This window comes from Penicillium pulvis (genome assembly GCF_028828015.1).
Source record: "Penicillium pulvis strain IBT 33274 chromosome Unknown contig_23_segment0_segment0, whole genome shotgun sequence".
In the NCBI taxonomy this organism is placed as follows: domain Eukaryota; kingdom Fungi; phylum Ascomycota; class Eurotiomycetes; order Eurotiales; family Aspergillaceae; genus Penicillium; species Penicillium pulvis.
In genome coordinates, this window is record NW_026643075.1 from 4,404,979 (window position 1) to 4,422,549 (window position 17,571).

General features: G+C 50.0%; 8 protein-coding genes across 8 annotated transcripts; 2 read left to right on the forward strand and 6 right to left on the reverse strand.

Moving 5' to 3' along the window:
* Positions 1–139: 139 nt before the first annotated feature.
* On the reverse strand, positions 140–1,715 carry N7503_005941 (uncharacterized protein). The gene is made up of 3 exons (XM_057065488.1): positions 1,560–1,715; positions 758–1,126; positions 140–693 (listed from the first exon to the last, which is right to left on the reverse strand). The coding sequence occupies exons 1-3, from the start codon at positions 1,635–1,637 to the stop codon at positions 262–264; spliced, it is 879 nt and encodes a 292-aa protein (XP_056923231.1). The 5' UTR covers positions 1,638–1,715; the 3' UTR covers positions 140–261.
* Positions 1,716–2,375: 660 nt separating this feature from the next.
* Positions 2,376–3,531, reverse strand: N7503_005942 (cytochrome b5 reductase family protein; the record flags this gene model as incomplete). Its single annotated transcript, XM_057065489.1, has 4 exons — positions 2,376–2,944; positions 2,997–3,074; positions 3,133–3,433; positions 3,487–3,531. The coding sequence occupies 4 exons, from the start codon at positions 3,529–3,531 to the stop codon at positions 2,376–2,378; spliced, it is 993 nt and encodes a 330-aa protein (XP_056923232.1).
* Positions 3,532–4,391: 860 nt separating this feature from the next.
* On the reverse strand, positions 4,392–5,043 carry N7503_005943 (60S ribosomal protein eL20; the record flags this gene model as incomplete). The annotated part of the gene is made up of 3 exons (XM_057065490.1): positions 4,392–4,547; positions 4,603–4,779; positions 4,837–5,043. The coding sequence occupies 3 exons, from the start codon at positions 5,041–5,043 to the stop codon at positions 4,392–4,394; spliced, it is 540 nt and encodes a 179-aa protein (XP_056923233.1).
* Positions 5,044–5,720: 677 nt separating this feature from the next.
* csn12 lies at positions 5,721–7,548 on the forward strand. The gene is made up of 6 exons (XM_057065491.1): positions 5,721–6,365; positions 6,416–6,488; positions 6,539–6,691; positions 6,745–6,806; positions 6,857–7,277; positions 7,331–7,548. The coding sequence occupies exons 1-6, from the start codon at positions 5,800–5,802 to the stop codon at positions 7,415–7,417; spliced, it is 1,362 nt and encodes a 453-aa protein (XP_056923234.1). The 5' UTR covers positions 5,721–5,799; the 3' UTR covers positions 7,418–7,548.
* A 259-nt stretch (positions 7,549–7,807) lies between these two features.
* On the reverse strand, positions 7,808–8,940 carry N7503_005945 (BTB/POZ domain-containing protein; the record flags this gene model as incomplete). The annotated part of the gene is made up of 4 exons (XM_057065492.1): positions 7,808–7,861; positions 7,946–8,219; positions 8,274–8,669; positions 8,765–8,940. The coding sequence occupies 4 exons, from the start codon at positions 8,938–8,940 to the stop codon at positions 7,808–7,810; spliced, it is 900 nt and encodes a 299-aa protein (XP_056923235.1).
* A 2,361-nt stretch (positions 8,941–11,301) lies between these two features.
* On the reverse strand, positions 11,302–12,743 carry N7503_005946 (ubiquitin-protein ligase RMD5; the record flags this gene model as incomplete). Its single annotated transcript, XM_057065493.1, has 4 exons — positions 11,302–11,520; positions 11,577–12,335; positions 12,399–12,526; positions 12,623–12,743. The coding sequence occupies 4 exons, from the start codon at positions 12,741–12,743 to the stop codon at positions 11,302–11,304; spliced, it is 1,227 nt and encodes a 408-aa protein (XP_056923236.1).
* Positions 12,744–14,195: 1,452 nt separating this feature from the next.
* N7503_005947 (putative Sin3 complex subunit (Stb2)) lies at positions 14,196–16,769 on the forward strand (the record flags this gene model as incomplete). Its single annotated transcript, XM_057065494.1, has 1 exon — positions 14,196–16,769. The coding sequence occupies one exon, from the start codon at positions 14,196–14,198 to the stop codon at positions 16,767–16,769; it is 2,574 nt and encodes an 857-aa protein (XP_056923237.1).
* Positions 16,770–17,064: 295 nt separating this feature from the next.
* N7503_005948 (Tim10/DDP family zinc finger protein) lies at positions 17,065–17,401 on the reverse strand (the record flags this gene model as incomplete). The annotated part of the gene is made up of 2 exons (XM_057065495.1): positions 17,065–17,242; positions 17,304–17,401. The coding sequence occupies 2 exons, from the start codon at positions 17,399–17,401 to the stop codon at positions 17,065–17,067; spliced, it is 276 nt and encodes a 91-aa protein (XP_056923238.1).
* Between the last annotated feature and the right edge of the window lie 170 nt (positions 17,402–17,571).

Here is a 17,571-nt window from a genome sequence, read left to right on the forward strand (position 1 = left end):
CCATTCACCAGGTTCTTATGAATAATAGTATTGAATATTGGAAATGTTTAATTACTTTTAAATATTAGAATTGCCTGGACTCTGGTAGGCTCATCACTATTTTTGACATAACCCTACACGCACTCTTTTTGCAAGCCCCGCAAACTAAATTTTCTGCTTATACTAAATTATACCTATTCCGTACAGGGTATAAAGTACATCAGGAAAATCAAAGAGTAATATATGAATTGAAATTTTTGCTGATATTAAAGAAACAGTCATTTAAGCCGCCTCGCTCTTGCGCTTTCTGCTCTTGCCCTTGGGGGTCTTGGTCTCTGCAGCGGGAGTCTCTTTAGCCGCGGGCTCCGCCTTTTTGCTGCGGGATCCTCTCTTAGGAGGCGAGGCTTGCTTCACTGCCGACTCGGGCACTTCCTTCTTTGAGTCGCTGCCGCGACGGCGCTTGGTGCTGCGGGGGGTCTTCTCCTTGGGAGGAGGCTGGGCAGGAGACGGGGAGGACTCGCCAGATTCCTCTTCGTCGTCTTCCTCGTCCTCGGAAGACGAAGTCTCATTATCGGAAACCTCCTTGGGAGCTTCAGCAAAGTCGGCCTGCAGCTGGGTAGCAGCTGGATCCTGCTCCTCCTCCTTGCCAGCCTTGTAAGCGGCCATATCGACCTTGTACTTCTCGTAGTTCTGCAGGTAAAGCTCCTTCCAGATCTTTTTCAAATGTCAGTTGAATGTATCCGAATGATTGTCAATTGAAATGGATTTAGTTTCTTACCTCCTTCTGCGAAGCAGGCATCTCTTGCCAGCGGCGGGTGCCCTCATCGGCCACATCCTTGGGCTTGGCGACGTCGCCAAGGTCCGCGGCGATCTTCGAGCGGTTGCTCTGCATGTACAGGAAGTACGGGGTCAAGGCACGCTTGGGTGCATTGGGGTCGACGGGCGCACGCTTGCGCTTCTTGGTGCCGGTCTCAGACTTCGCACCGGGGCTGCTGGCCCGTTCAAAGTGGCTGACATTTAACCCGGCGGGCACAGCAGGGATATCAATGGTGGCAGGGCCACCGCTGATGACATTGTTGGCATGCTCCAAGTAAGCTTTGCTCAGGTCGGCAATGTAAGCTTGGAGGGACATCAACCGCATGAGCATCTATCGGGTTGTTAGTGCCGTATTTCTTTTACATTAACATGGTCTATAGATAAGATGGGACATATCATATGGATATGCTGTAGGAATGTGCCACACGTGAAAGGATGAATGGGGGAAAGGTGCTGTCCGGTGTTCAAGGGCAGGATAACACGCGCATGATGTCATGACTGTTGAGACGCTTGATGCGCAACAGATAAATTTGAATATCTGGAGAGGTTTCAAGTCCATCAAGACAAAGTGAAAGGCTTTTCATGGTTGAAAGATAAAATCAGGCGCGATAATGCAGGTCAAACCCCCGTTGTTGATATGCGACGCGTCAAGGCAAGCGCGAAGTGGGTGCACCGGAACATAACAAAAAAAAAATGAACTCAAGAAAAAGGGGAAAAAAGGAAAATATTGAATCGCGAATAACAGAGTGAAAGGAGAAACATACCGCATCCTTAGAAGCGCGCAGCTCATCAACATTAACTTGAACAGTGGCCTGTTCGGCCTTAGAATCGGTGGGAGACATGGTGTGGTGATGCCGAGAGTGAGGTGAAGGGGGAAGGGAAAAAGAATTTGGGGGGGGGGGGAAAGCCTGAAGGAATAGGGGGGCCGAAGGGGGTGGGAACGATGGCTACTAAATAACCCAGGGCTCACTTTTCCTTAAGCCCCGGCATGTTCGGCCTGTCGCTGCTTTAGGCTTAGGGGGCTTGCTTCTTGGGCGCTTGGGGCTCAAGCTGGTGTCGCCTCAGCGGTCATGCGGTGACCCGGGGGCTCTAGGCTTGTGACATACTAAACCGTTAAACCCCAAATAGTAAATATTTTAATTATACGTTTTTCAACTTTGTAAAAAATCCATAAATACTCAATATCTGATCTATCGTTAATAAATCCTGGGATTTTTTCACTTAGATCAAATGTGGATGTTGGTCGTTCCGGGCGCTTCCCAAAAAATATATTTCGGTACCCGTCTACCCCCCATGCGCGAATGCTCTGGTTAAACCCCGGGGCAGCCAAGATCGCAGAATGATCCTAAGGTACCTATACATATATACGTTTTTTTCTGTTCATTTCAAGGTCAATGAGTTTGTGAGTAAAGAGAATATTCTGAAGTATATTTCTAGACCAAAAAGTCAGATCTCTAAGCAGACAAATGCAGCACATCAAGATGGGGATGGCGCAAGAACAACGCTGAAAACCAGAAACACATCAATGTACACAGCTGTCGCATGTGATTATGCGCTGGTTCAAATATTCTACATATTATCTAGAACTTGAACACCTGGTCCTTGCTGTAACCAAGCTCATTCAGGATACCAGCGAGCTCACCCTGGTCCTGGGGGCTGACCTTGCCGCCAGAGATGGCCTTGTACAGGCCAGGTGGGCCACAGACAAAGAGCTTGATGTTCTCCTCCTTGGGCTCAGGCAGAACGGTCTTCAGCAACTCCTTGGAGATGAAGCCCTTACCACCGGCCCAATCCTTCGGTGGCTGATCGAGGACGTAGAAAGCGCGGAAACGGCGGGGGTAGGTGTTCTCCAACTCCTCGAGCTCCTTCTTCAGCAGGATGTCCTCCTCCTTGACATTGCCAAAGATCAGGGTAACCTTGGTGTTGTCATCGGGGTTCTTGAAGATGTGACGGGCAAGCTGGTACATCGGGGTGATACCGGTACCACCAGCAATCAGAGCGATGTGGTTGTGCTTGTTGGTCTCCCAGGGGTACTTGACGATGGGACCCTTGAAGGCCAGGGTCTGGTCGACAGCTAGCGAGTGGATGTGCTCGGACATGGGTCCATTGGGGTAGACCTTGACGACAAGATCAAGGTAGCCGGGCTGGTCTAAAAGAAGAGTTAGTGTGAGTAAACATGATGAATGCAGGAGAAATCATACCCTCTTCACTGGTCGGGGTGTAGGGGCGAATAGTGAACTTCTCCTTGCCCTCGGGCTTGAAGCGGGTCAATAGAGCAGCTATCATCTGGAGTCAGCACGGAACATATCAACACAAATGTACGGGAAAAGCACTAACAGGCAACGGGAAGACCACCAATGGCCTCCTTGTCATCGAACACAAAGCGGATCTTCTTAGTGTTGTGGCTCAGGGTCTCAATGGCCCCGACCTTCAGGTCCACCCAGTCCTGGCCATTGAAGATCTTGGTGCGCTCCTTGGGCTCAGCCTCAGCAGTGCTGCTGTAGCGGTAAATACCAGCGCCGAGACCAGCAAGACCAACCGCAACGTAGATGGGAGTCAAGTTGGACTTCTTAGGAGGAGGGGGAGGAGTGGACTCGGCAGCCTTGGGAGCAGCCTCCGCGGAGTACTTGCGGAAGCTCTGAAACAGAATCGTTAGTCTTGAGCGGAGTAGTCGGTAAACTTCTGACGAACCTGCTTCAGAGGCTGCGCACAGCGAAAAGCTTGGCGAGCGAACATGTTTGCAGATGAATTGAGGTGATATATGAATTAACAGGTGGAAGGGTGGGTGTAAGAAGAGTGAAGGCTAAAAGAGGGAAGAAATCGGATACGGAAAGCGGACAGTGTTGCTCGGCTCCTCAACACATGACGCAATAAGGGATCGTGCAATCCTGCGATTAAAGATATTCGCCATATTGCGTAAGCGCACATGTGGTACCAGGGTCCCCAATTTTCTGAGAAATACCGTTATTTGATTTGCTTAAAAAGAACTTTCCCGATATTCAATGTACAGGCTGATGCGGTTGGCTCGACGCGGAGGAGGGATCGGGTACAGGCTCAGGTACGCCCGAACCTCCGACGGATTACTTACTGGTGTGGCGCCCCGGGAATGTTAGCCATGGCCCGTAGGACCCCTCTGTGCCTACTTCTATATCGGCTTAGTTCTAGCTAGGCAAGACCGTGAATGAATCTAGATCTGCGGCCCGTCACTCCATCTTTAGCTTAAAATAACTAGCACGGACCATGTGCAGTCAAGAGTATGTACTTTGTCCCCCATTAGACTTGATACGAAGGGGAACCGTTTCGATTTACAATCCGAAAAATCTGTCTCCATAGCGACAACCAAACGTCTTATCTTTTGAGATTGCTCCAGCGGAAGATCTAAGATCGATGCAGAAAGGTCTACAAAGGACAGATGCAGAACGTGAACCCGATATTTTTGAAATTTAACCTCAGATGTCACTATACGGGGCTAGAGACATCTCCCCATTACTGGGTACAAACAGGCCGTAGCCGCGCGGCCAATATCTTTCATGCATGCTATGGCCGTAACGCAGTTATTCATCCACACTCCTTTCCCAAACCCAAAAACATCACATTTAAGCAAAGGTAGAGGGGCGAGAGTAGGAGAACAGCTTCTTGCCGGGGTTGGCGGAGCGGTGGGGCAGGGGGAACTTGACGTTCTTGCCGAGGAGCTGCTTGATGTAGGGGCGACGGATGCTGTCGGCATCGGTGATCTCAACGACCTTGAGGACCTGTGGGGTTGTTAGAAAGAATGTTTTAAGGAACAAGGACTGATTCGAGACGTACGTGGATGGAACCGAAGCGGGCACGGTGACGGGCAGCCATGTCCTGGTAAAGGGCATCGACGGCGTCGGTGCGGCTCATCTCGCGGAACTCCTTGTACATGTTGTGGGTACCGGAGCGCGAGTCGTAGCGGAGCCAGATACCGAAGTTCTTGACCTTGAGGGGACGCTTCTCAGCGATCTAGATGGAAATCAGCAGTTGTTCGCTTGGTCGTGAAGAAAAAAATTCTATACATACCACGTTCAAGCTGACGATCTCACCGTTGGACTTCTTCAGCTTGCGGAGCTGAGCAAGGAAGTACCAGAACCGGGACTTAGCGACAACGGTGTTGGGCGCAAAGATGCGCATGCGGTACAGCTTGGGCGTGGGGTTCGCCTCGGTGGGCAGGTGACGCCCGATAACCTGGTACTCAGTAAGACGCCCTGTTGTGAATCCGTCAGTCATGACTCCTGGAATTGTATGCGCTCAGCAATTCTCCTCGGACGGTATAGCGATGTGCGATGGTGGTTGGCGAGTATCCCTGCAGGTGACAAGGGGGACGTTGGATTGGTCGTTGTTAAAAATTTCAAGATCGGTACCGCAGCGGATTTTTTCTTGTTGAATTCAAGTCGATCCCATCGTACACAAATTCCCCCATAATGATATCGCGAATTGATTGAATGTTGTTCTTGTTGCTTCGAGGCCCTTGTGTCATTGTTGAAGAGATTGTCGCTCCGCCTGATATATCATCGCACCGATCGCACACACCGTAACCGTCTCGAGAAGAATGCTGGAAAATCGAAAATAAGTGACACGTACCCATCTGGAAATAAGATGTTAGCAATGACTTCGTCGGAGGTGAATATGGGGGTGTACTAACTGTGATTGTCGCTGTGGTGGTTGAGTCGTTAGTGTGCCGGGGAAGAGGAAATCAGGAAGTGTGTTGCATTGTGCTTAGGGCTATCGCCCTTCGGTTAAGCGAGTGGATCGCATTGGTTTGCACTAGTCCCGGATAGGAAGTGCTGTAACGGGGTTCCTTCTGCCACACCTTCCCGCCACATTTTCTGCACCGCCGCACCGCTCACGCCCCACGTTCTTGTCCGGACTGACTAAGCCACGGTTCGAGTGGTGACTTGAGTGAAGCTTATTGAATGCTGCTGTGATACGCTCCACGACTTTCTCCTTGATTCAATCACCTCAGAAGGAGGGGTAACGCTCAGAATGAGCACCCTTGCGGCCGAATTTCGAAATGCCTATATTCACGGGTCGGGTCCCGCCCTCGCGACGGTGTTCACTCCAATTGCGACTACGAATAGCCCTCATCGCTTGAGCTCGTTCTACGATTTCACCAATGCTCAATACCTCACACAAGACCTCGCCTCATCTCTCTTTCACGGAAAAGGCCTGAAGGTGTCGAAAGCCGAACAAACTGCTTGGGTTAACGTATTTGCCGCGTACTGGGAAGCAGTGGGGGAGGTTTTGAGGTTCGAAGATGGTCATTCCGAGGCTAGCGCAGCGGCTATATTTAAAGCTTGGAAGAAGATGGCCATGGCACTCAACAAAGGATACACGGATGCAGGCTTTCCTGCCTGGACATTACCGTGCATGTACACCGTCGGCAAGTTCTTGCGCACCTTTGCGATCAAGGCCGACAACGAGGCAGCCTCTCAGAGCTCGACCGCATTTGGAGTCTTGGATGATGTAGCTGCAGATGTTGAGAAAAACGCCTACTTGGAGGATGGAGCTCGAATTATCAACCGCATGTTCACCTTGTGTTTGACTGACCGGTGAGTAATAGCCACCAATGGTCATGGACTTAGTCGCTGATAAGACGTAGGGCTCCTATTGAAGACTCTCGAAAGTGGGGGATCTACAACATTACCAGTCTGCTGTTCAAGACTTACTTCAAGGTTTGTGCACGTCCACTCAGTACAGCTGGATGTCCACTAACTGGGTCTAGATCAACTCCGTTGGCCTCACCAAGAATCTGCTGCGCGCCATCAATGCCCAGTCGCATGAACTACCGCCATTAGAATCATTCCCAAAGTCCCATATTGTCACGTTCGAGTACTACATTGGTGTTATACACTTCCTGGATGAAAACTACACGGAGGTCCGTGGAGTACCCCTGCAATGAGATGCGTTCGGCTGGTTAACATCTTGCAGGCTGAAAAACATCTGTCCACTGCTTGGAGGATGTGTCACCGACAAGCACTTAAAAACCGCGAGTAAGTAGATCTGGATGATTCCGTTTGGCCATTACTCACCGACACAATAGATTGATTCTCATGTATTTGATTCCCTGCCATTTGGTAACGACCCATACCCTCCCCAGCAAACAACTCCTCGCTCCCTTCCCACAACTTGAGTTGTTTTTCCGCCCACTATCGAATTGCATTCGGAAAGGCGATCTTGTTGGCTTTGACGCAGCCATGGCCGCCGGTGAAGAGGAGTTTGTGAAAAGACGCATTTATTTGCCTCTCGAGCGAGGCCGTGATATTGCCCTACGCAATCTTTTCCGAAAAGTGTTCATTGCTGGTGGCTTTGAAGAGCCCAAAGAGGGCCAACCGCCTATTCGACGAACCCGTGTACCAGTCGTCGAATTTGCAGCTGCGTTGCGGATCGGGACCCACGCAACGGGCCGGACCCGCGTCGATATCGATGAGGTGGAGTGTTTGCTCTCCAACCTTATCTACAAGGTTCGTGCTAGCTCAAGATATTGATGTTTCATGCTTACTCACAATTGTCATAGGGCCTTATGAAGGGCTACATTGCCCGCGAGCGAGGCTTTGTCGTGCTGAGCAAGAACAATGCCGCCTTCCCCGGGACTGGTGTCTAAGGTAGGCGAAATAAATGAATATGCCACTCTAATATTACATACGTTCTTGTCAGCCAGGCAGAGCAAAGGCTGTAAGAACTTCAATGGGGCAACACGCGAGTTGTTTTGGTCTGGTACCAACTATCTTTATGACCTACTATGAATAAGTTTGCATAGAACAAAAACATGACAACCTTCAATTTGCCTTATCATCAAACCTCAATTAATAGTACATGGGTATAAAATAATACAATACCATCTGCGCAGTACAATTGAAAACCCCCCTCGCATATATCACTCCAGCCCTTCAAAAAGTACAGTCTTGCCTTTGTTTCCAACTCACCCAAATCTCCATCAACACATTCGTCAATCGAATACCAAACCGAAACCGTTATCCAACACCAGTCCCGATCACTCCCTTGCTGCAGCAGAACTGCAAACCGACAAAGCCGGGAAAACATCATCCTAAAGGCCGTTAGCCACAGCTCCCAATCACTAACCAACCCAGCCACCCGACCAAGTCCGGCAGTATATAGATAGGGGACATACCATATGGTTACACATAGCAACAAACAAATCAAAGAACAACTTCCCACCTTTTTCCATCTCCATTTGCATAGTCCCACTACGCTTAAACGTCCCCCGACATCGAATAATCAGCGCAAGGTAATGCGCCCGCAGTTTCGACTCTGTATCAGGTGTATGCGCATATGCGTACCGCGCACTCGCAAGAATGGTATTCACCGTGATACCCGAGTGCAGACCCTGTTTGCGGAGTGCGAGTCGTTGAAGAGCGGGGAGATTGAATCTCTCAGCAGCGCAGCTGGAATTGAGTATTAGTTATGTTGGGGTGAGTGTGATTAGATTTGAGACTTACTATACAGCGGTATCCCGCAAGATAACTTCACCCGCTCCGGTGTGGAATAGAGTTGCGCCTGCGCTTGTTCCCTCGTCGTTATCTTTGTCACTTTCGTCCTCCTCGAGTTCCCATGCTCTGCGTCGCGCATTGTGGCGCAAGCGGGGGTAATAATCGCCTTTGTATAGGTACTCCAGTACACAGGAGAGAACTTCGGGTTGTTCATCTGGGAGATTGATTCTTTTACCTGGGGATTGGATGTGCGGGTGGGAGCGGGAGGGTGGGGAGGGGGTTTGCGATTGGCAGCGCTCAGCGAAGAATGGCGATGCGGAGAGGATGGCTTCGTGTGCTGCGAATAGGCGTTTCTCTGCACCGACGTTGATGAGGACGATGGGTGATGTAGATGGGGTTGGGGAGCTGTTCAATTGCCATGTTAATCATCGCGTTGGATAACAAGCAGATGATCTTGTCGCTAGATCAATGGCTAGAAAGAATGGGAAAATATCACTTACGATACGTCTGGAGGACATGCCGGTCTTCGCCGCGGGTCTATCTCTATGCGCCTGGAATTGCTGGAGCTGGAACTATCTCTGATATTCCGTCTCGATCTGCTCATCGACGCCTTCGTGGCTCGATAACGAGTGAAGGCATCCGAAGGAGTCTGCGGGGGATTTCTTTTGGAGAGCATGTTGGGAATAAAATTTGATTCTAAAGGGACAGCTGTATTGAAGGACGGTATGATGCGCAAACTCGATTCAAGATCAGAATTCGTATCAGGGGCTACAAGCTCTATTTATACGCAAGCGCACCTTACCCGGGTAATTCCCCTGGGCAAATTGGTAAACCTGGGCTTGGTCACGAATGTACATGACAGGAACTGGACGGGGGAGTTGTGACCTAAATACGGGTTTGACAGGGCCAATATTACCCCATTTGGAGCTTTCAGGACGTTCCGACGCGTCATGACGGGGTTCAAACGCGTAAAGGGGGAGTGGGGAGTCGCCAAATGGGCGCGTGGTCACGGGATGATGAGGGCCAATGAGGAGGTGAAGTGCTGCTGAAAGTGGAGACATGGGAAATTAGTGAAAATTATGGAGTTGACCAGTCCAAACTACTGTTCCCCTGTTCCAGGATTTGCAAGTTTCAGAAGTTAGTGAGAAAGGTCGTGTGACAGTCCAGAGAGCAGATGGAATTTTCTGATTTGAAATCTAAGGGGTCAATTGAAAATGCATGGAGAAGGCGGTATAGTTATATCATTCGTCTCTTCGAATGGACCTTACAGGCAACCTTGCGCTTTGAAACAGCCCTGGAGAAAGATGCACTATCCCATACACTAACTCGGTCCCTCACATCCGAGCAGTGCTCCACTACACTTCCGCAGGTTTCTACGATAATGGATCCCGAGGTCCAATGTATGAAAATTGACGAGCAAATTATGGGTTCACACGGAAGCTCAGGGCATGATCAATCGTCACTATTTTTCAGTAATGATCGACAATAAAGCTTGAGCCTTGCAAAATAATGTCTACATGTAGTTACCTAAGCCCCTGCAGCTAGCCAGGCTGTAAGCATTGCGCATGCAGAGCTCAGCAGCACTTTGCCGAAAATGAGCCCCTACCCACGATCTAGATTGGGAAGGAGTACATAGGAACGACGCATGATACTTATACGAGGGAAATTGAGATAAAGATTGTAAAACCAATGGCTATTAATTAACACCATGAAACCCGCAGCAAAAAGATCTTTACCTCGTAAGTCAAGATGACCTACAATAAATATACATTTATACAAAAGCAAATAGACAAACAAGCACTTGAGGCCCCGGGCGGCCCAGACCTCCCATTTCCCTGCTTCTGGGAATAGATCACACAGCACAGCAGGTCCTAATCTTTAGGCAGTGTCGGGGTTATTCATAATCTATCTCATCCAAATCCGATAACTTTTCAGGCGCCAGTACTGCGATGAAGAGGATAATGATGCAAAAGATCACCACTAACAGGGCAAGGGCAGCTAGCGTAGCTTGCTTTCCCCGTTCTGAATGACGTTTCTCCCGACTCTGGTAGATACTAAGGGAGGACCGGGGCACCTGGGTCTCTATATCCCCAGCCATCTCATGCTGCCGTTGCCCACCGAAGTGTGCCCGTTCAGGTAGTGCAGTCTCGGCGAGAAAAGACAAAGGGAATGAAGTTTCCATGAGGCGGGGCAGACGTAATAAAGTCTGCATGAGAAAATACATAGTGTCTTTTGTAGTTGAGACGAATCTTATCAAGTCTGTTGTGAAGCAGATTGAGAAATGGAGATTGCAAGGAAGAGAAGAAAGGATAAGAAAGGGAGGAACGAAGGAGTTTGTACTCCTATAAACTTTGATTTCTGAACAGTATTAGTATACATAATGATGATATCTATATTGGTATTAGTCCAGTCAGTCCTTTACCAAAGTAAATTGATGGCTGTGAGTTAAGCTTAGTTCTGATGGGCGGCGCCTATTTCGGCCAACTCCCGGAAATCTGAGCAACCTTGGGAGGCTCATACAGACACGTCCATATGCAGTGATGCCTCTCTAAGTACACTCTCCCGGCACTTCACTGATTTTGATCCTCGGGATCCTGCTTCCCTGGATGATTCACTCCGCCGCATGAAGGAACCGCAGCGTGCCAAGCTCAAGTAACCCATACTGATTTGGCCGAGACCAGACAGTTTCGCATCGTAGATTCACGAGACTTCCAGCAGGTGTTTCAATTATCCCCACCATATGCCTTTATGCCTTTGGGCATAGAGCCGCCCCAGCTTTCGAAACCATTGTGGACATGATAACCCTGCAGATCCCCTACCGCCCTGTTCGATGACCACGAGAGTCAAATAGTACTTCTCAGTATGGAAAATGCTAAGGTGTGGGTAGGCTACGAGCTGCGGTTAGGAGCATACAAAAAGAATAATGAAAGTCATTTCCACGAAACACCAATTCCGAAACGCTAGTGACATATCCTAGGAAATTCCCGAACACCTTGCGCCGACGACATCACAAAAATATCAAAACATTGGAAGTCCGCTACAAGAATATCTTCCGGGCATCCTTGGGGTGACTCTCATTGGGGCAATAGGGACACTTGAAACGATTGCTCTTACTGAGTCTGTGCAGCGACTCCTCGGCGATGACATGCCCGCATGGCATCATCATGGGTGGGTTCTCGTCGGTGGCTTGCTCCTTTGAGACTGGGCAGACGAAGATCGAATGGAAGAGGTACGAGGGTGGCAATGGGATTTCGACCTGGAAAAATGTAAGTTCGGAGTATATAGTGATAAGACGAAACAGGGAGCACATACTGGGAGCTCATTCTCACTGGTCCACTCAGTGCGCTTGGCTTTCATGATAGTCCGTAGCTTCAGAAGAGTGGGGAGCGCAATGGCACCAGCGGTAGCGGCCACATAGAGCGGGGAGTCAGCGGACAAACCCAGCAGAGAGCAGAATTCGCGGGTGAAGAACTGGGCCACATCATCCCAGGCAGAGGGATTATTGAAGATGGTCGAGTACGGTGACCCCCCCAGGTTTGGGCAAAAGGCCATGGCACCCATCAGTTGCTGAACCTCCGGCAGGTAGCGGGGCATGAATGCTTGGAATTCCCGTTGGGCATAGCTGACGGCCGCTTGCCAGTTGCGAACGTCTTGCGCATGAGACTCGCCGTGGAAGAGCCATACAAACTGTAAGCGAGACAATTCAAACTCTAGATTGCTGCCGCGGGCCTCGAGAGCTTCGCGATTCTCTCGAGACCATTCGATGGCGGGGAGAAGGTTCTTCTTCTCCTTCATTTCGTGGAGAATGTAGTACATGGAAGCGAACTGCTTCCGAATTTCGCTGGAGGGGACCTCATCGATGTCAAGTAGACTAGTAGCAGGCTTGGGGGAGAGAGGGGTTGAGTCGGGATTATCCATCGCTTTCTGGTCTGCGATTTCAGCCAGGAAGGTTGCAGCAACTGAAAATTGTCCTTCACGGAGCAGGTGCATCGCAATCGCTCGGTTGATTAGATTCTCTTGTTGCGAGAGGGCGTCATGTTCTGTGGTGGGGAGAGGTCGATCTTTGAATAGCTGAAAGAGCAAGTTTGGACATATTAGAGGGGCCTTCACGATGGTTTAAATGAAGTGCATTACCTTATCGAGGGACTTGGTGTACTTGTTTAAGCCGCTGTGGGTTTCCTTCAGATTGTCATTGATGGAGTCGAATGACGACTTCACAGGGTTCTGGAGTTTAGTCAGGGTGATAGCAGCCTGGTTTGGATCTACAAAGGAGGGAAGAGTGTTAGTTCACGATCAGCCCAGCGACAATATGCGAGTCCTAGACTCTCATGGATGCGACTTGGGCATGCGGAACTAACCAGAAGCTATAGTGTCCCGGGCTGACTGTAGTAAATCGATAGTGGCATCCACATTTTTAATACCGTGAGAAGCTTTCAGCCTCTTCAGGAGTCTGTCATGCTCTTTTTGCACAAGTTCCATGATGTTTGATGGGTGGGTACTCAATGCGGAGGTGAGTGAGATTACCGCCCGAATCCAGCGGGGGCCATATGCAAGCTGAAATCAGAGGCTCGCTTATGATGTAGTTTTAAATCTCCGAGTACCCAGATTTTATAGCATGGGTGTTCTTTGTGCAGGTCCAGGGAAACAGAACAACAAGCAGTTGAGAAGCGATCTCGAGAGTGGGACGTTGGCGATGTTGGATCATTTCCGGGTGATCGACGCCATAGGCACGTGACCAGACTGAGGAGTCGACTGATGCTTTTACAGCAGGGTACTACAGGCCCACTGAATGATGCACTGCATCAAAGATGCAAGCATTCCACTAAAGTCTTGTGTGCTACATACATGCTTTGCAAAATCAGCTACAAAGTGCTTAGAGATGCTCATCATAGTGCTCGTAAATGAAGAGACCGAGCTTCAAGAGGCGCTAGTCCTAGTTGAGAGAGCACCCGCAAGGGATGAGTCATTCACCCCACTTTGGCCAATCACATGTGACACTGGTCCACTCTCGCTTACGCTAGCGTGAGTCACCTCAGGGTATAAATATCTCTCATTCCTGTTTTCCTTTCCCCTTCTTTTTTCTTTTCTTCTTCATCCTAGTGCACGGGTTTTACACGCGTCAGTGAGGAGACATCCGAGACCGTGTTTTTGCTAGTTGAAAACTACCAAATTGACCTCTCCTTATGGTCCTTAGGGATCGCAAGGGAATTTTTGAAAAAACAAGATACCTCAACCTCCTTGGTCCGTCCATCGAGCGTTCTTACTCGCAGCCTCTACGAGGGCTATGGAATTGGACTGTTCGCGTTTCTGCAACGTCCAATCCTGAGTACTGTATGGTCTTCTTTTCACTACTGTTTGCTACCCAGGTTGGTGGCCTGTAGAGAAGAGATTTACCTGTCGTTTTCTGTTTTGTAGATTTTAGCGTGTCGGGACGCGTCGTGTCACTGTAGGACTAAAGGCTTTCCGTGTTAGCTTAGCAGTAATGTTTATGTACGGAGACGTTTTCTCCCTGCAGTAGACGTGCTGACCATTAGTTAAACGGCTGGTCCCTGGATTTACCCTGGATTTACACCCCTGTTTGGTGGATGCCTGATGTCAATCTTCACCGCCCACTCAGTGACGTCGCTGATTCTGCAGGCTTTTGTAGTTAAATCTACACTTTGATGATTGTTACACTATCCAGCGCTTTTTGTTCTTACTGTTCTCCTTTTGCTTTAACTGGAATATGCCTCAAGCGCTGTTCATCCCCTATATCCTCTTTGTGTTTCCTTGACTCGGCTTTAACTCAAACACTCGGCGACGCCTCCCTGACCTGGGCCGAGGCGTGGCGCCGAAGCTGGCGTGATCAATGGTCCTCTCCATCATATTCACTATCTGTTCTCTTGGGTTTTCTCCTCGGGATTCTGCGTCTCGTACTAACCGACAGCCGCCATGTCAACCAACGCAGCCGGCACGTCGGCGCCGGATCGTCGAGACTCCGCGAAGGTCTCCGACGGCCTCAGAGGAAGCCCCGCCTCCCACACGAACGGTCACGAGCAAGTAGTGCGCCAGGGTCACCAAAGACTGGTTTTCACTGACCCTGTCGCCCTACGATACCTTGAGGAAGACCCTTCGACCGACGTCCTTCACCGCCGCTCTACCCTGCAAGGCTACGAGATCTACATTGTCGAACAATGGGCCTGCTCTCGCGTGCATCCGACCTTTGTTATTTCGACATATACTGGAGACCCGTCGCATACAGTTATTGTTGGGGTACTCAGCGTACCAACAGATGAAGCCACATGGTCACCTCGCCTGCGACTGTATTTTGACGCTGTCAAGCAGTACCATGCTCGACAGAAGGAGACCCCACTCGGCACTGTCATGGTCACAGACTTGGGCACTTTCCCATCGGCCCTCACGGTCATACCGGTCCCACAAGGCGATATCAAGAAACACCGAGAGGATTTCATTGTGAACGAAAACTTGAAGCGGCTGGGTTGCGCTGGACGGGCAGGTCTCAAGCTTCAGTCTCCATTACCAGCCACTGAAGCAAAGTTCCATCAGCTATACCGAACAAACGAGCGGGTTCCTCTCTATAATGCAGTAATTGAGTTGGTAAAGCAGTGTCAGATTGCCTTGATGGTGTTTGATAAACTAGCGCCGGAATATGTGGACGGTCTCCTGTGTGATGTGACTGAAGCAGCAATCAGTGACTGGTGGGCAGATATCGGATCAGAATTGTATAATATTGAACCGAGTGATGGTACGTTGGGACCGACCACGGTGTCTGCTCTTCTCGGAACACTTCTGGGTGCCCGGAATCGACTTCACACATATGGAGCCCCTGTGGGGAAGGATGCCTTCGATATCGACAACCTAAAACGGGGTATCAGCGGGTTCCAGAAGTCCCAGAAAATGAGTCGAACAAGGAGACTAGATCGGCCGACCTTGGAGCGACTACATCGCGCAACGGCCAAGGCTGCTAACGCGGAAGGGTGGACCGATGCTGTCAAATCAACGATGGCTGAGCTCAGCGGCCAAGGTGGTGAGATGGTCATGGGAATGGTTCGTGGACGCGAGAAGGGCGGGATTGCCGACATTGAAACACTTGATATCGATACCTTTATCCAGTGCTGTTACGGATCAAGACCAAAGTGGCTGTGGTTGGGGAAACTCCGCAAGAGTGGCCATGATGACTCGTTCACCCGTGCTCCAACGTCAGAAATGATGTTTACCACAGATGACCAGGGCGGCTATCTTTGGACAAGTCGGAAGAAGCACTCCGGAGAGGACTTGCATGCCGAACGAGTGACCTCCAATCTCGACCGACAGTGGAAGCCTTCAGAAATGCTAGCTGCCGAAGAAAAAGACCATCGGAAGAAAGGCGTTAGCGGAAGAGTGTCAGATGCTCGGGCTGGCCTGGGCCGTTTCAAGGACGCAGTGGGCCTGCCTGGTCTGCGGTCTCATCACCACAAGCATTCTCGTGACGGCCCTGAAGTGATGCATGATATTGCTTATCGCCCGTCTATGGACAGCGATACCGAGCCCTCTATCACTAAAACAAGAAGCAGCACCGGTCCAACATCTGAGTCAAAGCTTGACGGAGAGTCGGAATATCGACCTGAGGATGATCAGAGCCAACCCTCCACTCGGACGGATTCAGTGCCCGATGCCAAGCCTCCGGAAATTCACATCGAGGCTGCACCGACAGCCACAGAGCCAGACTCACAGGTGCAGCAACAGGATCATCTTCCAGTCCCAACAACCCTTCCTGGCGTGGAAGAAGAATCGGATCTAGAGCGCACTGTTACCCGGTCTACCGCCGCCTCAAGCGAACCGGGAGATCCAGAAGATCCACGGCCAAGTCTAGCCTTGATGTCTCTTCGGCGAGCTCAAAGCTGCGAAGAGCTTCGAAGTAGTGAAATAGACCCCCAGCGCTGTGATGAGCGATGCCCGAGGCACCTTTCCTTCAGTAACGTGGAAGAAGTGGTCCACGCATCTAAGCCGCTAGTTGAACAGCCGAGAGTCGATAAAACGGCCACGTTGGAAGAAGCCATTGCCCAAGAAGACATCTTGGCATCCGATGCTCGTATCTTCAGCTCCCGAATATTGCATTTGTCTGAACATACTGCCCCTTGGGTTGAACGTCAAGTGGATTCGGTGGACGGCCTCAACAGACTACTCTATGATCAGCACGAAGAACTTAATTCAGTCTACATTGAGCGGTTTGGTGATTATCAACGGCTACGAGAACGATCCAGTGATCTCTTGACCGATGAGAGTTCCTATTTGAATGACAGTGTCAGACGCGTTGAGCTGCTTGGCGCTAAACTGGACTACGAACTTCATGTCCTTGAATCTAAAGTTGACGATATGGAGGAAGGATTGACCGACTTTGAGCGACATATAGTCAACGTGGAAACTCGCGTCAAAGCCCTACTCCAGGGCGAGGAAGAGCATAGCATCTCCTGGATGGCATGGGTTCGACGATCCTTCGGCCTCTCAGGGTCTTCTGGCTCGTAATCATCTCTCACGCGAACGCGCGTGTACAGTAATAATTTTTTTTTCCTTTTGGAAATTCTCCTGTTTTTCCAATTTTTTGCTATTGTACATAGATAGATCGGCGTTCCTCGCCAAATCCAAATGTGATGATATAAACGTGTCCCATCACTAAACAAAGACAAATCGCCCTCCAATGAGCAAGGGATACTTATCGCAGTAGCCAGTCTGCTCTCTAGACGATTGGTTATCGGAGGGGGACTTCAATTTGTTGTCTAATTCCTTCTCCCGCGCGTCAAGTTGTAAAGTCATCGTCACTTTACATGCCGAAACCCTGCTGCTTCTGAGCGGCATCACCCTGCATCTTCTCGCTAACCTTGATGTTGACGTCGAAGAACTTGGAGACACAGCGGTCGAGGCAGACGGACTCGCCCTTGTTCAGGTCACCCTCGCGGTAGTCGACGGGGATACACTTCTTGGTGCAGGACTCGTTCAAACTATTGAGGACCCTGTATCAGCGCGAGGCCATACTGTATTTTATGGCAGACGATTCCTCACCGGTTGAACATGTCAGAGATCATCTCGACTTCGGTCTCGGCCTGAGCGAGCTTCTGCTCCGAGGACATCTTGGGCTGACCGCCGAAAAGGAAAGACATGGTGAATGTGATGTGGTTGGGTAGAGATTAACTGAAGGAAGCGCAATTGATTAGTGTAAACTGACCCAGATCGCGAATAAATATGGTGCATACCTTGATAGATTGGATGATGGTTGGTTGTCAGGGTCGATGCGGACCGGAAGTTGTCGAGTTTGGAAGCTTGGGCCACC